The 22,134-nt window shown below is 42.4% G+C and overlaps 1 protein-coding gene across 1 annotated transcript in view; it reads right to left on the reverse strand.

Moving 5' to 3' along the window:
- nrn1la (neuritin 1-like a) overlaps positions 1 to 22,134 on the reverse strand; it is an 80,264-nt gene that overhangs the window by 1,280 nt on the left and 56,850 nt on the right. The window contains exon 2 of the mRNA XM_084555616.1: positions 18,718 to 18,868. Within this exon, the coding sequence (XP_084411742.1) occupies positions 18,718 to 18,868 (151 nt within the window). The remainder of the gene's footprint in view (positions 1 to 18,717; positions 18,869 to 22,134) is intronic.

A 22,134-nucleotide genomic window follows, 5' to 3' on the forward strand; every position in this document is an offset into this window, starting at 1 on the left:
AACCGAAGCGGAAGTGCTAAAAGTTCCAGAAATGGCCACTTGAGGCTGGCTCCAAACGTTTACAGCAGAAATAAGCAGCCAAAACACAGTTTGGGTCTATATAGATAATTTTTACACTGAATTTTAGTATATTTATTATTTATGCATGATTAAGGGCATACATTTTTGCCCATTTTTGAATTAGCTGGGAGTTAGGCTGTGTTAGGTTAGGTGGAGTCGGACACTCCCAAGATGGCGACGACCAGAGACACCACACTGAGCTTTAAAACCGCTCTTTAAGAGCCCTACGGGTGGCATCTAGAAGGTTTGTCAAACTTTATAAACACTGAGTGATTTTAACCAGCAGTGTACTTGCTGTCCATGCCAGATAAGATTAGGACGTCTCAACAGTCTGGTTATTCATGCACAGATTCTGCTTGCACATGACGTCAGTGTACGTCTTTGCTCTTCTCTACATATCACCACGACTCAGACAACTGAATGTGCAATAAGTTATCATGTGTGACAAGCAGACAATTGCTTTTGAAATATATATATAATAAATAAAATAAACGTAAGGTGCCCAGAAGATGAATCCTAGACACATGGATCTCCTCATGCAGCAGATTTTTAAAGACAAATCTTAAAAACTGCATGAGGGATTACTGTGGCACTGCAAATTTGAAAGACATTCATGATCCCCAGATGAGATGAAATAACTTTGGTGATCCTTTTTTTTTTATATATCTCTAGCGTGTTTTAGCTCTTGACTAATTATCTTCAAATAATAATGAGGTCTCTTTGTGTTTTAGCAAATGCAAGCATGCCAGCACGCTAAACTGGATGATAACAAAGTAAACCGCTTTGTCACTGTTACCCCATTAGCACGCTGACATCACCATTTAGCTGAGAGCACCCCTGGAGCCAACAGTGGCGCTCCATTCGAATCTTGTTGGAGGATGGAAACTTCCAAGTCAATGTGGATAAAAGACATCTTCCTCTGTCAGGCAGCAATGAATATTTATATGTAGCCTGTTATACCGTACGGTCCATAGACTGTATAAAGACGGGCGACAGAACAGCTCCTCCACAGCTAAAGCAACTAGAGCTCCCCCTGGTGGCTGGCTGCAGTATAGATCATAAGCTCCATGTTAGTGGATGGGACCTGGTCCAAATTAAAACACTAAACGGCGATTTTAAGGATGGTCTCTGTCATTGTGGGTAGCTGTTATTCTTCTGTCTGTACCCGGCTGGCAAGTTTTTCCTTGCCACCGTCGCCTTCAGGCTTGCTCTGGGGGTTTCAGGCCGGGTTTTGTAAAGCGTCTCGAGACGATTGTATTGTTATTGATGCTATATAAATAAAATTGAATTGAATTGAATTAATATAATGCTTATGTATGTTCAAGTGTCAAGAGTTAAATTTATTTGACGCTACAGACGCAGGATGTGATATCGTGATGACTACCAGTTGCCATACCAACAAAAATAAGTGTATAATCCAACATTTCCTTGTAACCGGTGGAGGTAGAGCTGAGTGCAGTATTAATTAAACACTCTTGGACCGTTTGGCCAGTGCAAGGAAGTGGGGACGCATTGTCCATGTTTATATACAGTCTATGTTGCAGTCTCACAGAACCACTAGCATGCTAGCAGAACAGGGGGAGTCAAACAGCTGGCCTGTGGGCCAAAACCGGTCCGCAAGAGGGTCCACTCTGGCCCGCGGGATGATTTTGCAAAGTGTAAAAAATACATAGAAGCTACAATTTTTCAATAAAAGTAGCTGCTATTCCCAAGTTTTCCACTAGAGGTTGCACTGTTTTTTTAGTCATATCACAACACTGATGCCGCATTCCGGAAAGCTGGGACGTCGGAGTGAACTAGATGCGACCTCAAAGCGTTCCGGGAGGACGAAGTTGAACATAAACAAAAAACATGGCCGACTGCGATAAGATAATATTTGTTTTGTTTCCGAAGTTACTGACAATAATCGAAATTGAGGTCTCCCAAAACTTTTTTAATGGTAGAGGCTCAGCAAACCTCCTCTCTTTTTTGTCAGACTTGTTTGTTGTTGTTTTGTTACGTTACGTGAGGCTACACTTCATCTTCAACTTTATGCAGAGAGATTAAAGCGACATATCTTCACGCAAAAGTCATGTTGTGTAATAGGACGATATCTAGTACGACCAAAAATAAAAACAGATAAATGCATTTTGTAGTCTAGTAAATTATGTTTTAACATTCACGGTGTGCATGTCCGTGGGCGCTGCCATTGTTCTGTGACGTCAGGCTGCTACATCTTGTGAAGTCGGGTTAGATTGATTTTCTCCGACTTCACTAGTAGGACCTCTGACTTCAAGTGGCATTCCAGAGCACTTGTCCTAGTAGGAGGTTGGAAATTTTCCCAGTTTTCTGGAATGCAGCATGAGACCCAGAACCAAACCGCAGATAGCAGCAATTTGCTTTTTTTTTCATTAGAAATTTCAGGTTGTTCATAAAATGTTTTATAAAAGGATAGCTGATTAAACATTTCCATAATGTACCTCTTTGCGCTTAAACAATGGGAAACCTTTGGAGTTTTCGTTATTTATAGGTTGATATGCTATTATTATGGTCCAGCCTGCTTGAGATTCATTGAGCTGTATGTGGCCCCTGAACTAAAATGAGAATAGCTTTTCAACTCAATGTCCAAACGTCTGATCCTAATTTTTCATTTCCTTTGCTTTTTAATATAATAGACTCATAAAACTTGACATGTGCCTTAAGAGGATCCAAGCCAATCATCATCCTGACTAGCTCGAATGACTTAACTAATGAACATCTGAACAGGCAGCTCCCAAAATAGCTGATGGAGATGCGGGTGACAGTGAAGCATTAGTCCTTTCACCGAGTAAATCAAACTCAATCTGTTTGTTTGCACCCTTGACTTCCTTTGGTAGTTGCCAAGAGACCATCTGCTGATCTTCGCCACTCTGAGAGCAAAGGTCGCGCTGTGAGCTAGACTGAAACGTGGAAAAGCCTTCATTAATTCAAGGAATGGAGCTGGGTGTTTGTAGGATCACTGCTGTGTTTTATCCGTTGTTTGAAATACTTCCTCAGACATACTGGGACGGGAGCAAAACAGAAGCGACGTACAAGAGAAGAGGTAGAAGTAGTAATATCATGCTACAGTGTTGTATGAAAAGCTATTTTCTGTGTGAAACCCGGCGTTAAAATTTGTTCCAGCAACCTTCAAGCTTCCACATCCACGGGCCCGAGTCTGTCTGACTGTAATTGGCTGCTAATTCTTCCTCTAATCACGGATGTGTTGGCTTAAACCGTCTCTGCAGAGAGTTTAGCAGAAGAAGCGAGACGAGGAGGGCTGGTGGAGAAAGCAGAAGCAGATGACTGTTCAAAAAAATATCTGCCACGGAGACACTTCAATGCTGAGAAACATGAGCGTTTTTATAATTAATACCACCACAAGTATACCCACCCACATGCAGCATTCAGACTTTTATAACCGGAGAGCTGCACATTCAGTTACCCAGGAATATGATGCGGATGGTGATGTTTATGCAGATTATTTATGAGGTTTGCAAAGTCAAAAACTTTGTGTTTGGTGGTGGTATAGGTCAAAAGTCCCGCTAAAATCAAAGAAGACCTCAAATAACTTCTACAAAAATAAAGTTTCTGACTGGTTAAGTATTTCCAGCATTAGGTATTTCCAAGTTTTGCATCTAATATTTGATGCTATTAAATGGTGCATGTTGTCTTGATTGATTTCCTTTGAAACAGTACGTTTAAAGGCAGCTCCCTTCATTGTCGTTCTGCATTAAACTGCACTAAATGAACCTTATTCAAGAGCTCAATAAGAAGGAATCGGCTCACACATTCTGTCTCTATCCCTCCATGTTCAATTTGGACTATTTCTACAGCTTAGGGTTATCTCTTCCAACGCTGCCAAAATCCCTTCACTCTCAGTTTCAGCATCGCTGCTCTCGTCCAACGATGTGTTTGCCCACATTCTCTGAGTCCAGGGCGCCACAACTGAAGCCTCCGTCAGCCTGTCTGCTGGTCCTGTCCATGTCTACTACCTTCATCTGAGGCTTCGCTCTGTGCGGTCGCTACGAGTCCAACGGTCAAAATATTCATTCTAACAAGCAGCTGTTGTTTCAGAACTGAAGAGGCAACTTGGGTGAGTGGAGAAACTTGTCCAGTTGCTTTTGCTTTAGGTTTGTTTTAGATCGACAGTGACCTGGATGACTGAGAAGCAATTGTTTCGGTTACACAGACATTTTACACTGATCAGGCATAACATTATGACCATCTTCCTAATATTGTGTACGTCTGCTTTGTGGTAACTCATCAGAGAATGGACATGGGCCTTGTGAGGGTGTCCTGTGGTGTCTGGTAACAGAATGTTGTTAGTGGGGGGCCTTTGAGGGGAGGGGCCTCTGTGGATCATCCCACAGATACTTGATCAGTTTAGGATCTAGTGAATTTGGAGGCCAGGTCAACACCTTGTGCTGTTCTTCATGTTTTTTTTTTAGTTGTTCCTAAAGTGTTTTTGTGTGTGTGTCTGTGTCAGGCTGCGTCCTGCTGAGGATGGCTGTTGCCATCAAGGAGTGTCATTGCTATGGGGTGGGTGTGCCTGGTCTGGTCTAGGTGGGTGCTACATGTCTAAGTAACATCTACACCAATGAATGCCAGGTCCAGAAGTTTCCCAGCAGAACACTGGATTGTCACAAGATGGTCGATGTGATTTACTTCTCCTGTCAGTGGTTTTAATGTTGTGGCTGATCGGTTTATAGGCCTTTTTCATTGGGTACTTCCCAGAAAAGTCCTGATCCCAACATTAGAGTCAAGCTTTTCTATAAATAATAATCTCATCAGTAGGTCACAGAGATTTTCAGATACCAAACTCCTCAGTGGGGGACATAGTTGGGACATAATCTGCACACATAACCATACACCTACCACAGTCTCTGAAAAACTGTTAAGTTTTGATGGGATCTTATGTTGTGTTGCCCCGAAGGCTTGTATCAATATTAATCTTGTAAAGTGAAGCTTTAATTTCATCTAAAACACTCTTAACATGAAGAAAATCTTTCTTACAAATTTTGGAGGACTTATCAATAAACATCTGACGTCTTCTGACTGACTACTGACTGCACACATCTGGCACCTTCTCTTTCACACATAAAGATAATTTCTACATAAACCGATCTTTACAGGGGCGGAGAACACACACCAATGCATCTAGCATCTTTATAAATTTAACAGCAGCCGCTACGAAAGCAGGACGGGGCTCCCCCAGTGCCTCTGCACGACCGTGTGTTTGCGTGCACTGGCTTTTGTCCAGGACTCAAACTCTCCGGTGGTCCAACTCAGACAAAAACGTCTGCAGCAGGAGGACGAGCGCTTACCTGCTGCCGAGGGAGGAGCAGCTGAAGGAGGGGGAGGGCGGGAGCGATGGCAGCATCTGGCCATCGTCTGTGTGTGAGTGTGTGCAGGACGTAGAAAAAAAGACAAAGTCAGAAAGACAGAGGTGGGTTTTTTTTGTGTGTGTGTTTGCGTTCAGGTCTGTGCGTCCTCCTGAAGTGTTTTTGTGTGGACGTAGGAGAGCTCACAGTCACAGGTGGTGCAGAGGCAGCAGAAACGGAGGGAGGACACTGACAGACAAGCAGCTGCTTTAACAATCATAAAAACCTCCCGGGAGGACGTCTGTTCCGCTGCTAACATCCTGCTGCTGACATCCGAAAAACCTCCAAACCCCAACTCGGAGCTTAATTTTTGTTGATTTTTATTTCCCCAATATGGTCATCTGGGTGATACAACTCCTGACATGTGGGGGAGTCTATAATATAACACACTGCTGTTTCAGGTGATTTGAGAGGACAAAACCGGGGGGGGGGGGGGGGGGGGGGAGGAGAGAGAGGGAGATATTAGAGAATACAAACAACAATGCAACTCAAGTGAAATTGTCTTTACCCGAAAAGGAAGAAAGAATTTGAAGTTTTAAACTCCGAAGGTCAGTTCTTTTCTTTCTCCTGTCTGAGGTCATGTGTCGGGAAAAGGTTGGAATACTCACAAAGTACTCGAGAACTACACTGGAGTAGATCAGTGGAGAAAAGCATCGAAAATAGTATTAAATAAGATTAAATTCAAGTATAATTGACAGCAGACTAAGATAATGAGCTGCAGAGTAGCGTAGAGGCTCCTTCTGTTTGGAAGCTGCACAAACGTGTTTCAGTAACCTGTTAGAAAAGTTTGACATTTTAATGAGATGTGCTTTAATTTATTTATGTCTGTGCAGTGGGGGGTTGCACGAGTTCAGATTTCTCAAAGTCGACCGTTATGCGATGAAAGCCAAGTCGACACCGACTTGTCGCCGATGACGTCACTGATAAAAACGTACTAGAAAGTATATTCTTGATCTGAATACATACGCTGAGAACAGACAGCTTTAGTGAAGTATTTCCACACACTTGATGAACCACTGCTCGTTTGCTGCAACGACTCACTGGACTCCTCACCTGTCTTCTTGGAGGCGTCCATGTTGTTATTGTCACTTGATCAGTGACTAGTCGACATGATGCTTTAAGCACATATAAGTCAATATACACTTGGATTTAATTAAGCAAATAGGTAGGAGCCTCCCATTGGATAATTACTGCATGGGTGATGATGCAATGAGTAGCTTCTCATTTCTTAAACAACCATGTCTAAAGACACATCAAGGAAAAGATGTTAGTCTGTTTGAGAAGGGTCAAATCACTGGCATGCATCAAGCAGAGAAAACATCTAAGGAGATTGTAGAGACTACTAAAACTGGGTTAAGAACTGTCCAACGCATTATTAAAGACTGGAAGGATAGTGGAGAACCATCAGGGTAAGAAGAGAGGCAGATGAAGTGATGCACCCATCATGCCTAGTGCCTACTGTACAAGCCTGTGGGGGCAGTGCTATGATCTGGGGTTGCTGCAGTTGCTCAGGTCTAGGTTCAGCAACATTATGTGTCCAAAGAATGAGGTCAGCTGACTACCTGAATATACTGAATGACCAGGTTATTCCATCAATGGATCATATTCCAAGATGACAATGCCAGGATTCATGGGGCTCAGATTGTGAAAGAGTGTTTCAGGGAGCATGAGACATCATTTTCACACATGGATTGGCCACCACAGAGTCCAGACCTTAACCCCATTGAGAATCTTTGGGATGTCCTGGAGAAGGCTTTGTGCAGTGGTCAGACTCTCCCATCATCAATACAAGATCTTGGTGAAAAATGAATGCATAACACTGGATGGAAATAAATCTGGTGACATTGGAGAAGCTTATCGAAACAAAGCCACAGAGAATGTGTGATGTAATCAAAGCTAAAGGCGGTCCAACAAAATATTGGAATGCGTGACCTTTTTTTTGGTCAAATAGTTTGAACAGAGAACTTATTGTGTGATTTCTTTAGCTAAACATGATGAAAAAGAAACAACTGACGTATTTGTGAAGATCTGCGAGCGCTACACATCTGCTAGGAACTTTCAAGTGTCCTTCAAACCATGTACCCAGGCCTCATTGTCAGAAAATAACTCAACGTGGATGTAAAATAGAAAAATTAAAAAAAAACACACACACAAAAAAAGATTTTGTCAGAATAAGTGGCTCTATATATTTTTACATCCTGCAGAAACCACAGAAAGCAGCGTGACTATTCTGTCCAAGGCTGATGTATTAAAAGGTGAAAAAAAAAAAAAATCTGCCGCAGCCTCTGAGCTCCAGCGAGTTGCGTGAACTGAAAAGCAGCAAAGGAATGAAAAGAATTCAGCTATTCTTGGTTGAGGAGTTTGACAAAGCTTTCATATTAAAACCAACACACTTCAGCTGCAGTGGCCTTCAGCAGGGGTAACAGGGTTGACATGCTTCGTGAAGGCTTCCTTCACCTTGTACAAGAGAAAAAAAAAATGTCTTTCTATGTTCCCCTCACGACTTGATCTATATTTTGCTGCTGCCATATCCAAGCAGTGCTATTAAGTTATAAAAGACTACTCTAATACATGTTATAGGAATTTATTTCATGTGGAATGTATAAGCTGCAAAGACTTTTGACAATCTCTGAACATTTTCATGACGTGACGCACAAACCTCCCTTTTTGTCACTTTAAATCGCTCCGAGAATATTACGGCCTCTTTGTTTGGCAGCAGCTCCAATCCCGCCTGCTGCATCCCAAGTGAAGTGACTTTAAACTTAGGCAGGAAATAGGAACAGAGAGCGCTGCAATGAGATGCAGCAAAAGCATGAATGGCCTTATCTAAATCTGTGGAGAATAGAAATAGAAAGGTAAAGAAAGACGGAGTGAAAACTCCAGCCTTGTACGGGGGGAGTTTTCTGATAACACTTCCGCTTTTGTTTGTGTCTGTAACCAAGGTGAAAAACGCTGCATTTTTTTTATGTCGAGCTCCTTTATATATTTTACAAAGAATGAGCAGTTTCATATAAGATATCCAGATATTTAAATGAGAGTCTCAGTTTTGGTGCGACTGTGATAGTCCAGGCTGTGTATCCTCTTAGTTTCCGAGTGTTTCTTGTTCGTCTACTGTTCGTTCTATGTTTGTGTCTCTTTGTGTCTTTCTTCTGCCTGCACACTTAAAGAGGAACTACTGTTTTTTACAACCTGGACCTTATTTCTGGCATAAAGTACAATTGTTTACGTATATCCATATAGTGGGAGTGACTGGGGCACCGAAATGCAGCCTCTAAATAACGCATTATCTGCCGTGAAACTCGTTCATTTCACCAATATTGTTACCTTTTATCATCATCCGGGGTCTGTAGATTGACCTACAGACTCCGGATGATGTCTTCTGACCTGGATGATGTAATCTCTGAGCACCGCGCGCACCCGCCGCGGTCGGCTTGTTTACCTGTAATTTGCTACTGCTATGGTTCGTCCACAACCTCAGAATCGGAAAAATATTCAGTCATGTTGCAAAAATGACCTGGGGAATTTTGAATGTGCAGATCATAGACTGTAGAATGAATGGACGACATGACAGCTCCTCAAAAGTGAAGCCAAAGCCTGTGGAGCTCCCCCTGGTGGCTGGCAGCAGTATAGATCGTAAGCTCCACCCCCTCCATGTTAGTGGATGGGACTTGGGCCCAACTAAAACACTAAACATCAAATACATTTTTTTTTTTCAAGGATGGTTTCTATAAATTCCAGGTGGTTAATATAATACTAATGCATGTTCAATGTCAATTTTTATATGAGAAGTTTGAGTTATTTGAAGCTATAAAAGCAGGATGCGACATTGACAAGTTGCCATTGACAACCGCTCCGGAAGAGTAGTAAAAGAAAAAAGGTGTAGAGCAGAGCGCAGTATTAATTAATTGCAAACACCATTGAGTTTGGAGGAAGCTCATGTTGGAGACATGGCGTCCATTTATTTTTACAGTCTATGTTTCAGATGAGATAAAGGTGAAAAATCAGAGCTTTCTGTGTGTTCCCTTTGAACTTCATCATTCTGATTACTTTCGTCGCTTCTGTTTCTCTTCTCACGCTTCTCGATCAATCATAGAGATCTCTCTAAGCTGATTCCAACCTGGTGAATCGGCCGAAAAAGACGCAAACAGGGGTCCAACCAGTGCAGGACACATCACAAAAATTAGAGCCATAGATGACAAACAGCTGTCCATCAATCAGCTTGGCGTGTCATGGCCCTAAGGTTAATTAATCCGTCCACTGTCTACCAATCTACCACTGGAGTATATCTACCCGGGCTACATTCAGTCACCAAAGTGGTCAGGGTGAGCTCTTTGAAAGTTTATGTATCACGTCTTTGTTTTGCCTGTGATTCAACAAACTGGATTAAAGCCTCCTGAACCGACACCAAAACCTGTTCAGTTAAACCAACGAGCCACCTGCCGGCCACACTCCCTCATCTCCAGCCTGCAGCCTTACAATGTATTCAATAAAACTGGTCGACATACTCCATCTGCTTCTGCGTCCTGCTTTTTGAAAAACAAACAGCTTTAAAATACTTTTTTTCAAATCTCACAGTTTGCACAGTTTTTTTTCAACCTATTTTGTCCTTAAGATCACAAACGTGATATTTTATTCTCTCACTTTTACGCTGCATTTATAATTACATGGATTTCTGCATTGCAAATACACCTTATTCACACATTTATTTTTTTTGGTTTGCAGATAATGCGCTCATTCCCTCAACCTGGTACGGATAGAAAAAGAGGCAACGCTGACCTCTGACTGGAGGCCTCTTCCCTTCTGATCTCTGAAATCTCGAGCTGCCCTTTATAATTAAATTTTCAGTCGGTGCTCGTGGAGTGGACTGGATGTGAATGTGAATATGTAGAGCTTTGATGTTTGCTGTTGTATAGGTTCTCGCCCTGTCACTACACACATGAAAGCGCCGGGCTCAGGACAGCGGGGAATCGGGAAGTGACAATAATAACTTGCTCCCCAGTGGATGGGCTGGGATGGAGGACTCAAGCCTAAATGCTCAAAGGGGCAAGAGAAAATTCTGCTGGTGAATGTGAAGGATTTCTTTTGTCCCAGACCCAAATCTTGGTGAGTGAGGATCTACAAAACATTCTTGAACTTTTCTAAAAATCTTCTAAAACCTTAGCTCTCGTGGATGCATTGGCGCCTAAATAATCTAGACCAGGCCATGGAGAGGTTTGTCGAGTCAAACCACCTATTCAGGACCACCCGGACAGTCTCCTAAAGCTTTTGGTTTGAAGCACTTCTATTGCCTTTGCAATTAGAGTTTGTCAATTATTCAAAATATCTCATGGTGCCAAAATCAGTCCGTGCTACGCCACTACTTTCACAGATAATTTTCCGCAGATTTTCCACAACCTTCCTCCTATGACGCCATCGCTCTTGAAATCAGGCATGGTTATGTTCACGTTTCCTCAATAAATGTTCGTTCCTCACCTGCTTGATCTCTCCTTACTGAAACATTTTAGTCTAAAAATACAGTAATCAGCTAGAATGGGGACACGGTCTGAAGGGACAGGACACACCAACCTGACAGTCGGCCATTTGCCAGTGTCGGGCAGTCGATAAGTGTATGAGACCCTAGTTTTTGGCAGTGTGCACTGTTGGCACTAGTCGGACCCTTGACGCCGGCTTTTCAGCTGATTCGGCACGTTAAATTGAATTTGATTGTGATTCAGAGGAGGTCAGCTCTGTACGATGATTTGTATCTCTTCCTAGCCTTCCAGCTAATAGTAGCTCTTTAAGTTTCCCCTTTTGAATGACTTATACAGACAACCGACACCTGTTGGTATGGAGAGTTATTATATATAACGTAGGAATGGAATTTAGGTATGTGAAGCCTTGTTTTCAGGATCTGGTTTTCCAACCTTTTCCAGCCAGATGAGCAACAAAAACAACTCTTTGTCTGAGCTCCTCAGAAAGCTTCCTTTGTCCGTGCCATCATACAAGGCCACAAACATGTGTTGTGAAGATCAGACTGAGACAAATCCCTGATTTTTTATAAAGCAAAACAGGCTGTGAACGGCATCTGAGGGCCATTACATTGATTGGAAACACTTCCGAACAAACAAACTCTGACGAACTCGAAATTAACTTGTAATCCTAGAGGTTTCTCTCCTCATTGATATGTAATATTGGCACATTTTCCTTAATAAACAAATACACAAGTATAGTATTTCTGTTTTATTAGTTTGAGTGGGTTCTCTTTGTCTATTTTCTGGACTTATGTGAAAATCTGCTGATGTTTTGAATAATTTTTATGCAGAAATGTAGAAAACTTTAAGCTGCACTGTATATGCCAGCTGGCTTTTGGCTTTAGCATTTGTCTAGACACCGGTGACATGCGGCGACGTCACATTTGCAGGTTCATACCTCCATGAATCACGGTTAAAGTCAAATCGTTAATAAAGTTTCGCCCAACGACTACCCAGGACGACGGCTGCAATCATAAATGAGGAGGGCAAACCAATACAAGACGTCAACTTATGTACTGAAGGTAAAGCTACAAGGAGTAGAGTTAGCGGCTAATGCTAAATGCTAGTGCATTAATACTGAAAATATCGATATGAGAAGGATTACACAGACTCAGGACCTGAGGCCAAAACGTTTTCCAGTTTATTCTCTGATGCCCCAAGATAGCACATTGCAAAAAAAGTCACACTTAAATTTGATTAATGGAAAAGCAAATCTTTAAAGGGGAACTGCTGTTTTTTAACAACTTGGACCTTATTTCTGGCATGAAATATGATCATTTACTCACCCATATAACTTTTGTGTAATTTGTAGTCCTTAGGGAGACATTTAGATCTGCATATATCCATATAGTGGGAGTGACTGGGGCACTGAAGCGCAGTCTCTAAATAACGCATTATCTGCCGTGAAACAGGCAACTTCGGTAACTCCGGACTCAACGGGGAATAGCACTAGCGTATGATAACAAAATATTGGTGAAATGAATGAGTTTCGCTGCAGATAATGCGTTCTTTGGAGGCTGCGTTTCGGTGCCCCAGTCACTCCCACTATATGGATATACGCAGATCTAAATATCTCCCAAAGGACTACAAATTACACAAAAGTTATATGGGTGAGTAAATGACCGTATTTTATGCCAGAAATAAGGTCCAGGTTGTAAAAAAACCGTAGTTCCCCTTTAACGCGTCATTATATAAAGTTAGGTTTTTTTCTAGTCTACACTCGGCTATCAGGCCTGATATTTGTATATTTTGGACATTTGGACAAACCCTTAAAAGCTTTTGTCCCTCGAAGCCTTCCACCAGAGAACACGTGAGCAAATGGTGCACGTACAGCGTGTACATGTAAGTGATAAACTATAAACCTCATATAACATAACGTGGCAACTCTTACTCATCTGGGACTCCCTCTGCTCCTTCTAAAGCTCCCACAAAAGGTTACTCTTTATTTCTATTGAGTGTAATTTCCCATAATGTTAAGCCCAAAATATATCCTTTTCACCTCACCTACTGTGGATCCACGGCAAGTGATTGCAACTGCATAATGCCTATTGTGGATACGAGGAATAAAAGCAGCGCTCCGGCACTCCTGGGACAACACTGACAATGGAGCAGCCTTGGCCTAGATGCAAATCATAGCCTCTCGTTCGAACCACACTGTAGCGAAAAACGGGCGCACGGCGGCGCGTGCACGTGCTTCCTAGTCTTCAGAGGGGGAGCTACCTCCTCATTAGGTGGGTCTGATAGAAGCGCTAAAACCATGTTCCTCGGCGGAGGGGAGTAGAGAAAGGAAAACAGAGAGGAGGGATGGAGGGAGGTGAAAGAAGAACAAGAGGGAAACAGAGAGAGCGAGCACAGAGGAGAAGGGGAAGAGAGCGGGAAAGGCTTGAAGAGAGAGAGAATAAAAAATAATTAAAGGAAAGAAGTGAGGTGAGGACACAGAGAGCGAAATTGGGGAAAGTGTGCGTACATGGACAGGAGGATGTGTGTTTGTGAGCTCGTATGTGCCTGCATTAGGCAACACTCACACTAAGGTGGCTGGGTTGCAGGATTAGTAGTTTAATTGGTACCTCAAGGAATAGAGGAGACTGAACAACAGTGGGGTGGTACCAGGGGTGGGCTGCAGGGCCATGGTGACACACACACATCTACACTCACATAATTATTTTTATTACTATTATTCTACTAGTGAGGAAATTCTCTTGAACTCTTCCCTTGCTTTTAATCAGATGTCACGATTAAACTCTTCTAAACTCGTGAAAACACAAAGCGGTGCACACATGCACGCACCACCCGGGGATACAAATGATGCAGAGGAGGAGAAGAGGAGCAGGGAATTAAAGTGAAAGAGAGGAGAAGCATGGACAAAAAGGAATCAAAGTGCAAAGGGGGGCAAATAAAGCAGAGAGCTATGAAACACCACCGAGAGTCTGAAGCCAAGCCGGCTGTCCTCCGAGGCTGCGGTTAAAGTGCTTCATCAGAGCTGCTCGGGTGGTTGAATAGCTTCAGAGACATCTTTTCTCCACCACCACCACCACCTTTCTGATGTTAGAATGAAAGTCTCAGTCCGACCGTTTCTGTGTGAGCTTGAACACAGTGAATGTCCTCCAGCAGGAACTGTATGGAAGTTGTTCTTGTTGTTTTCATGTTTAAACAAACACAGAGGTCGTCCATTGTTGGAGTGTGGAGCGTCGCTACCTGACTACAGTAGGCATTGAAGCATTTGCACGTTCCTTGTGTTTGAGGTTGATTCTGCAGCAGTCAGCGGAAAAAGGACGCAGAATTCATGAACTGGTGTGAACAAAAGTACAAGTCAGGCTACAATTTTGGACTTGAGATACAGTTTAGGACCCCAGATAGGGATTAGCTACCGGGCCGTGATTGATTTGGGGAAAAAAGCCTCATAAAGGGGCTCACTGGCCAGGGTTTTTGAGCAACTACAAATATTTCTTCCACAGAAATACACAGATCAGCCACAACATTAAAACCACTGACAGGAGAAGTAAATAACATTGAATATCTTGTGTTCGGACCTGGCATTCATTGGTGTGGATGTTACTTAGACATGTACCCACTCATGTGCGGTTCATGGTTCTGTGTCAACTGGATGCTGTAGTTATGGTGACAGCCCAGACCCTACGCAGACCCTAACGTCGTAGCCTGACGTGCACCTCCCCAGAAATATAACTACACAGACCACAAGAGCTGTGATTGGTCCACTTGGTAGTAGCGTGTTTCTGCTTTAGTATTTCCAGCTGCTTCTCCATCTCCGCAATTTTCAAATTGATTGTTTTGGATCAGTAAAGATGGAACACATCGAGGAAAGGTTAACTGAGGAGGTTTGGAGATTTGTCTTCTGCAAAATTTCGGCAAAGGTTTCCGTCGACATTGTTGAAGCAGGGAATAGAAACAAAAATTAACACGACTGGCAAAAAAGACACAGCGCCGACTAGTGTTTGGGTGGCGTTGTTACAGAAACAACTGTTCCTGTTAATTCCAGGTCTTTCTGAAGCTCTGCACAAGTGATCCTTGGCTCTTGGACAACTCTTCTGATAATTCTCTTAACTCCTCCGTCAGAAATCTTGTGAGGAGCGCCTGGTTGTGGCCAGTTTATGGTGAAATTATGTTGTTTCCACTTCCGGATTATGGCCCCAACAGTGCTATGCCATCGGTGCAACAGTAAGGTTTTGAAGGCCTTGAGAGAGAGCTCTTTGGTTTTACCCATCATGAGACGTTTCTTGTGTGACACCTTGGCAATGAGACACATTTTTATGGGTCAGCAGTTGGAACTGAACCAGCTGATATTCATTTTCACTGACAAGGGGCAGGATTGCTTTCTAATTACTGATACATTTCAGCTGGTGTCTTGGCTTTCCGTGCCTTTTTGCACCTCCATTTCTTCATGTGTTCAATACTTTTTCCCTGTGTGATTCCATTTTTTAACATGTAACTTAATTTGTGGACATCTAAGGTTTGATTTCATTGATTGCATGTGTGGGTTGCATGGGTTGTTACCGACATCTGGTGAAAATTTGATGTCTGTAGCGCCTTTAGAAATTACTGAGAAAAATGGTGTTCAACACTTATTTTACCCGCTGCATGATGAGAAGGGGATTATAAAATTTCCTCAATGAACTGAATTGGTCACTTCAACCGTCTTCAAGATGACAGAAGTGGATTCCAAACTCGAACTGAAAGTCTTAGCGAATGAACAGAAGCATATTTGACATCTTGTCCAACATTAGATTTTTATCATCCCATTTCCTGAGCAGTGGGATTATATGTTTGTCATAATATCTCTGTGGGCAATCTGGATAAGAGTCAAAGACACACAAAGAACTGAAAAAGCTTCAGTTTCAACCTCGTATTTCTCTGAAGTGGGGATCTGAATGACCAAAAACTAAATTGAGGGCGCAAGGAAGTAAGTTTTGGGTCTTGCTGTCTCTGTCTCTTTATGTTTTACTAAAAATTAAGAATTTGAATGTGTAGATGCTAAAGGAACTCATCCTCTTGCAAAAGCATGACTGTCTGTACAATAATCTTTGAAATATTTCAGATTTAAGGCTGGGTCAAAGTGGTGAATGACGGCCGAATGACGGCCATCCCTAAAGCTGCGCTGGACCATGCAGCAAAAGGGTGGCCCGTAAGCCGCAGTAAAAATATCAATGAGATGACTGATGCAGCAACAAGAGGCACACACATACACACACACACATTGCCACAGGAGGATATTTTCAGAATACCTCCATTAGGTTTCTCCTCAAGGACTGTAATGACACGCTTTGTAGACCTCAATGAAAATGTGTCTTGAACAAAGGAAGAATCCTCCCTCGAGTCGGATTCTGTGAGTCACACAGAGCGAGGTGAGCGACAACACCTCGCTGCGAATTATATAACGCGTGTAAGCTGTATTATGAGGGAAGCGCGTACGCTGTCACTGCCTCATCGAGTGCTCTTTAGTTTGCAAAAGCCTCATTCATAATGTAGCGAGGGGAGAGTGCTAGGTGGTCACAATTGCCGTTTCGGTTCATTAAATCACTACTTAACCTGTCGGCTCTGCAGTACGACAACTTTATCAGGGTGTAACTCCCAGTTTGACCTCTCCGGTTTGATGCTGTGATGACTCTGGGAGTACAAAATGATTATTTTGGCTTTGACTGCAACTGCGCTCCTATTCTAAGACCCTTCCCACATGAACATCTCCCTTCCTCCGGTTGAGAGGACGTTTTCATGAAGATAGATGACAGAGGTACGTATAAATAGAGTGGCGAGCGGACGACGACAGAGAGCGCGGGGCAAATGACGGATGGGTACAGGATATAGGGAAATGAAGTGGGGAGAGACGGAAAAGAGGGGAGGAGAGACGGGAAGTGAGAGTGTGTATTTAATCAGCGTCATCAAAAACGGCGAGAGCCGAAGATGTGCAGGGACGAGACCAGACTCAGCCCTGCTCATAATTAAAATGATTAAAAGGTATTGTTGCTAGAAAATCAGTGTGTTCCTACAGTAAGCTGTAATTAACAAAAAGAGGAAATTAAAGTTTTCTTTGTTTTTCTGCATGATGAATGTTGGGTCTAATGGTAATTCGAATGGTGCAATATCTGTGTGTGAGTGGGAACTAAAAATAGCTTTTAATATAACTTAAAGGAAAAGTTCGACATTTCATGGAAATAGACTCAAAGTGAAAGAAGATTTGTTTTCTAAAGCTTCTGGCTGTATTTATTATTTTGATGTTTTATTCCCTGTTTTAAAAATAAAACAAAAAAAAACATGAAAATGTAAATACATTTTTTTGAATCAAATGTGTTTTTTAGAGCGCCAAAGCCAAATTAACCGTTGAATGAATTTAAATGCTGGAAAAGATAAACTGGTTGAAAGTGATTGTTCCTCCATTCTGTTTGTGCAAATGAAAGCCTCGGTATTTCTTTCATATAGTGCTAGTCAGTTAAATCGTTTTTTATTTTATCAGGCCGTACATTCACAGTCCTGTGGTGCTGGCCTGTCAAAGGCACAGCCCAAAGGGAAATTAAAATTTAATAATTTGCAACAGCGGAGGAAGAAATTAAAGAAATATAAACAGTTTTGATGTCAGATTTGTGCCTCGACGTCTTCAGTATCGTGCTGTTGATGACACAGAAGAGAATCTAAATGCTGCTCTCTCTGCACAGTGTGAGTCTGCATCCATAACGTAGGCTACAAGTATTTAGTAAAATGCCTTTCATATCGAATGGTTCATATATATTTCAAACCACAAAATTTCTTTAAACTAGTCACTAGCATCCCGAGGCTAGCCATTAGTACCTCAATGTCCAGTCAAGATTCAAGCTAGTCAGTATTATCCATAGGCTAGCAAGTAGCATTCCTAGGCTAGCCATTAGCCTATTCAGGCCAGTCAATAGTTTCCACGAGCTGGTCAGCCATTAACAACTCTAGGCTAGCCACTACCAAGTGTGAGTTGGTCAGGGCAAAATGTCTGACGTTAAAACATGATATCAGACTTAATATTAAAATTAAATCTACTGGCAATTTAGTCTTTATACTATCCTTCTGTCTACTACTACCCATGATTTTGAGTGGACAGTAAAAAACAAAGTTTTTCTTATTATCTTGATGCACATCAGCAACTACACGTCTGTGTTCCCCTAACTTTGACACATTAAATTTGAACTCTGCAGTGCATCAAGTCAGTTATACTGTACAAGCAAATCAAGCCAAATTGTCTCAGCAATTAATTTGGGTAATAACACTAACGGTCTAATAAGTAAAGTCTAAATCACCTTGAAAGCCTCATTCAATGATTGCACACATTTGCACCATCTAAATCTCCTTCACAGTGACTTTACTGCCCTTTCTGAAGTATGTATTAACTTAAATGCAATGTATTAATGTTCACACACGGTGTTTTGAGAGAAAAAAAAAAATATATTAATAACTTCATATGGAGAAGTCATGACTGAGTCCAGTGAGAGAATAAAGAGCCAAGATTTCGATCTTGTGCTATTGTACTGATGTTCAGCCTCAATGTGCTTTATTGATATTAGATAGCAGACTGACATTGTGGAATGGTAAAATGCTTATCTAATCTTTTCTTCTCTCCCCAGAGAGTTTCTGCCTTTGTTTTCCAAATCCACTCTCCAAAAGCAACTGGATACCCGCTTAATACTGAAAAGTGCCCTGCGGGTGTGAGAACTGGAAGTTGGCGGACCTGGTATCAAACCAAGAGAGAGTGTTTGTGTTGAATTTGGCAGCACCGTATAGCAGTGAGTGACCTGCAGATGGAGTGTATCTCGTGCGTGTCCTCGTCCTTGCGAGCGTTGTCCGTCAGACTGTCGCCGAGAGCCATCAGACACTGAGCGAATCCCTTGTAGATGGAGTGACACCTCCTGGCTGAGGCTGCAGCGACAGGACACGGGCTCAGCACTGGAAAAGACACAAAAACAAAGTGTAAAGATTACATGTGTAAAAACAACACATAAACAGAGAGGAAAATAAATAAACTGAATGCTCAGGTTGAATGCTCAGTGTGAATCTGAATCAATCTGAGCAGGAATCTGCAGTTGTTGTCGACAACATTTTAATTTCTCTAAATGCCGGTAGAATCATCATCTGTTGCTAAATGAGGTTTTGAAATAGTGGCCACAGCTGAAATTACACAAAAGTACTTACATTTGCAGTATTCCGAATTCACCGGCTTTGTAATAATAACCTGTAATAATACTCTAGATCTAACGTTAGCAGCCATGCTAACCTTAAAAATGACTAGCCTTTTAAAAAGTATTTCCTCTGCTGTATCAATAAATCAATTTCACAACTTCATAGGGTACAAAATTTAATCAGAACCGTTAAAAGGGATCACATCACTCTGGCTCCCTGTATGATTTAGAACTGATTCTAAGATCCTACTAATTACTTTTAAAGGGCTGCATGGTCGAGCCCCCGGCTATATCGTTGACCTTTTAGCACTGTACAGGCCAATGGGTACCTTGAGATCCTCGGACAGAGGTCTACCGTCTGTTCCAGGGGCATTATAAAAGTGGACAGGGTGTTCGCAGGTAGAGTCCCACGCCTGATGGAGGATCAGCCCATTTGAGTTTTTAATAGTATTTTTGTGTGTTTACTTTGTTTTATGTCGCTTGTTCTAAAATTACTCTTAAACTGTATGTTTTTTACATTTTTGAAGAATGGACGCCCTCATTGCTAATGGCTGCTAAGTCAAACCAATCAGAAGGCCAACAAAGGGTCAATACAATGTCTGATGTCTGTGGAGACACTGTCTGGGACTATTTGGGAAGTGAGATTCATAGCACAGCTGTAATTCCAACTCATTGCCACAGGGGCTGCCAAAGTGACCAACAGTGTGATCTTTAAAACTGGCGCTTTAATATTTGCAGACAGTCTGTGCAGAGTGGGGTCCACTGCTGTCTATGCTACTGTTTGTTCTTTGTTGAGATATTGAGTGTTATCCATCATACGCACAGCGCTGCAGCAGACAGCTGTGAGCCCAATTTCAATCCTCTCCCCTCTCACTCATTCAGGGTTTAAAGTCTGCTCCTGATCTATTGTTCACAAGATGAGACAAGTCAAGGCTTGTTGACCAGGAAATGGAAAATACATCAGAGGAGAAAAGCCCAGCGCAACTCGTTTTTATCCTCAGCAACAACACACACACTTCATGTTTGAATTCATCCATCACTCCACACTAAATAAAGCTCACACACACGAGAAGCCTATTTCCACCAGCGTATACAGATGTTTTAGTCCTGACAGAAAGGAACACATATTGAGAAACTGAGCTGTAACTGAGAACAACGTACGGGTTGAGACAAAGACTGTGGTGAAAGTAGCAGCGTCATTAAAGCAGCCTGGCTTCCCACTTGTGAATCAGCATTCATCTCAGATATTTGTTCAGAGATTTGAAGTCTGGCGTTGTTCCTGCTGGTGGGTGAAGAACAAATTAGACCAATTAGAGCAGGGTACGTGGTTGCATGCTACTTGGACACAAGCCTTGAGCTGATCCCTGAGTGTACAAAGACCCCGTGACCCCAGGTCAGACATACTACTTGATAAAATGTGGCAAAAAGTGCAGATGAAACAGATGCAACTTGTCGAGTTAAGTCAAAATGAAGAAAAAACTATTTGCACAGACACGTGGAAAGTGATTCCTAAAGCTGCTGTAACAGCAGGTGGTTGTTTACCATCATCTTAAACCTGCCAACAAACATACAGTAAAGATAAATGGGAATTCAGTCAGCTTCTTAGTGGCATACCCCAGAACCTAAACAGAAACAGACCTCCATTAAACACTGTTTTTTCACAGTCTTCTGCTACTGTACAGCTGTTATCACACGTGAATGTTGAGAGGGCAGGTTGCCCTTTCACACATGTGGCAACACAACAGGAGACTTGAAATACTCTGTTTGAGGGGTAACGCCTGGATAGAGAGCGCACGACTGAGCCAGGAGATGATGCAAAACATGCTGCAGCAATCGCAGTGTTTTGTTTACAGCATATTAAAGATAGTGGACCAGACTTCCGGCTCATCTGCAGTTGTGTAGAGTATTGTGTATGTATTTAGATGTTTTTAGAATATCAACCAAAGAGTGAAGAAACATGCAAGAATGGCGACTGGAAGTCAACAGTTCATGGCAGAACATTTGAACATTTACTTTCACAAAAATGTCTAAAGAGGTACATATTCTAAAGAGGTGCACGACTGTAAAAGAAGTGGACGCCATTACAACTCTTTAAAAGTGAAGCCAAAGCATATGGACATCCTCCCCCACCCACCCCTTGTGGCTGGCTGCAACATAGGTCCTAAGAAACACCTCCTCCATGTTAGTGGATAGGACTTGGGCCAAATTAAAACACTAAAATACACGTCAAACATTTATTTTTTCATGGATGTCTTCGATATCTTGGCTATGTGTGACTCCACTCTTGGACGGTACTGATCAGACTCTGGCATGCAAGATGGCGACTGGAACTGAACAGTTCACGTTAGAGTTGAACATTTAGACATGACGATAGATGACCAGAAACAGTCACAGCCGTGACGATCTGCATCACGGCAACATGTTGTACATTTCTAAAGAAGCGCACAACTGTAAAAGAAGAGGACGTCATGAAGCCAAAGCATGTGGCTTCCCATGCGTGGTACGTGTGGCTCCACTCTTGGACCATACTGCACAGACTCTGCCTCGCAAGATGGCGCCACCTGTATCCCCGGGAAAATAGCGTCAGATTGGCCAATGCCAGGAAGTTGGGACATCAGTATAAGGCTTGGGAAAGCTTGAGAAAGCTTGCAGCACATTTGCAAGCCTTCAGACCATCTGGAAATCCAACCAGTAAAGTGTCAAAACCAAGATCCAGCTCCAAAACAGCAATGTCAAGTCAGTCCTGCTGTATGGCTCAGAATGCTGGCAAATGCTTGAGAGCGGCATGAGAAAGATCAACATATTCCACAATGGGTGTCTCCGTAAGATATGTTGCATCTTTTGGCCAGAAAAGATCTCTAATGAAGACCTGTACAAAAAAGACAAACTGTCGCAATGTGGGACAAGAAATTTAACATCGACAGCTGAGATGGCTAGGACATGTCCTCCGTATGGACAAAGACTGTATTCCCAGAGTAGCCCTGAGATGGACCCCACCTGGAAAGAGGAAACAAGGGAGGCCGAAAACCACCT

This window comes from Chelon labrosus, assembly GCF_963514085.1.
Source record: "Chelon labrosus genome assembly, chromosome: 11".
Classification (NCBI taxonomy): Eukaryota; Metazoa; Chordata; class Actinopteri; order Mugiliformes; family Mugilidae; genus Chelon; species Chelon labrosus.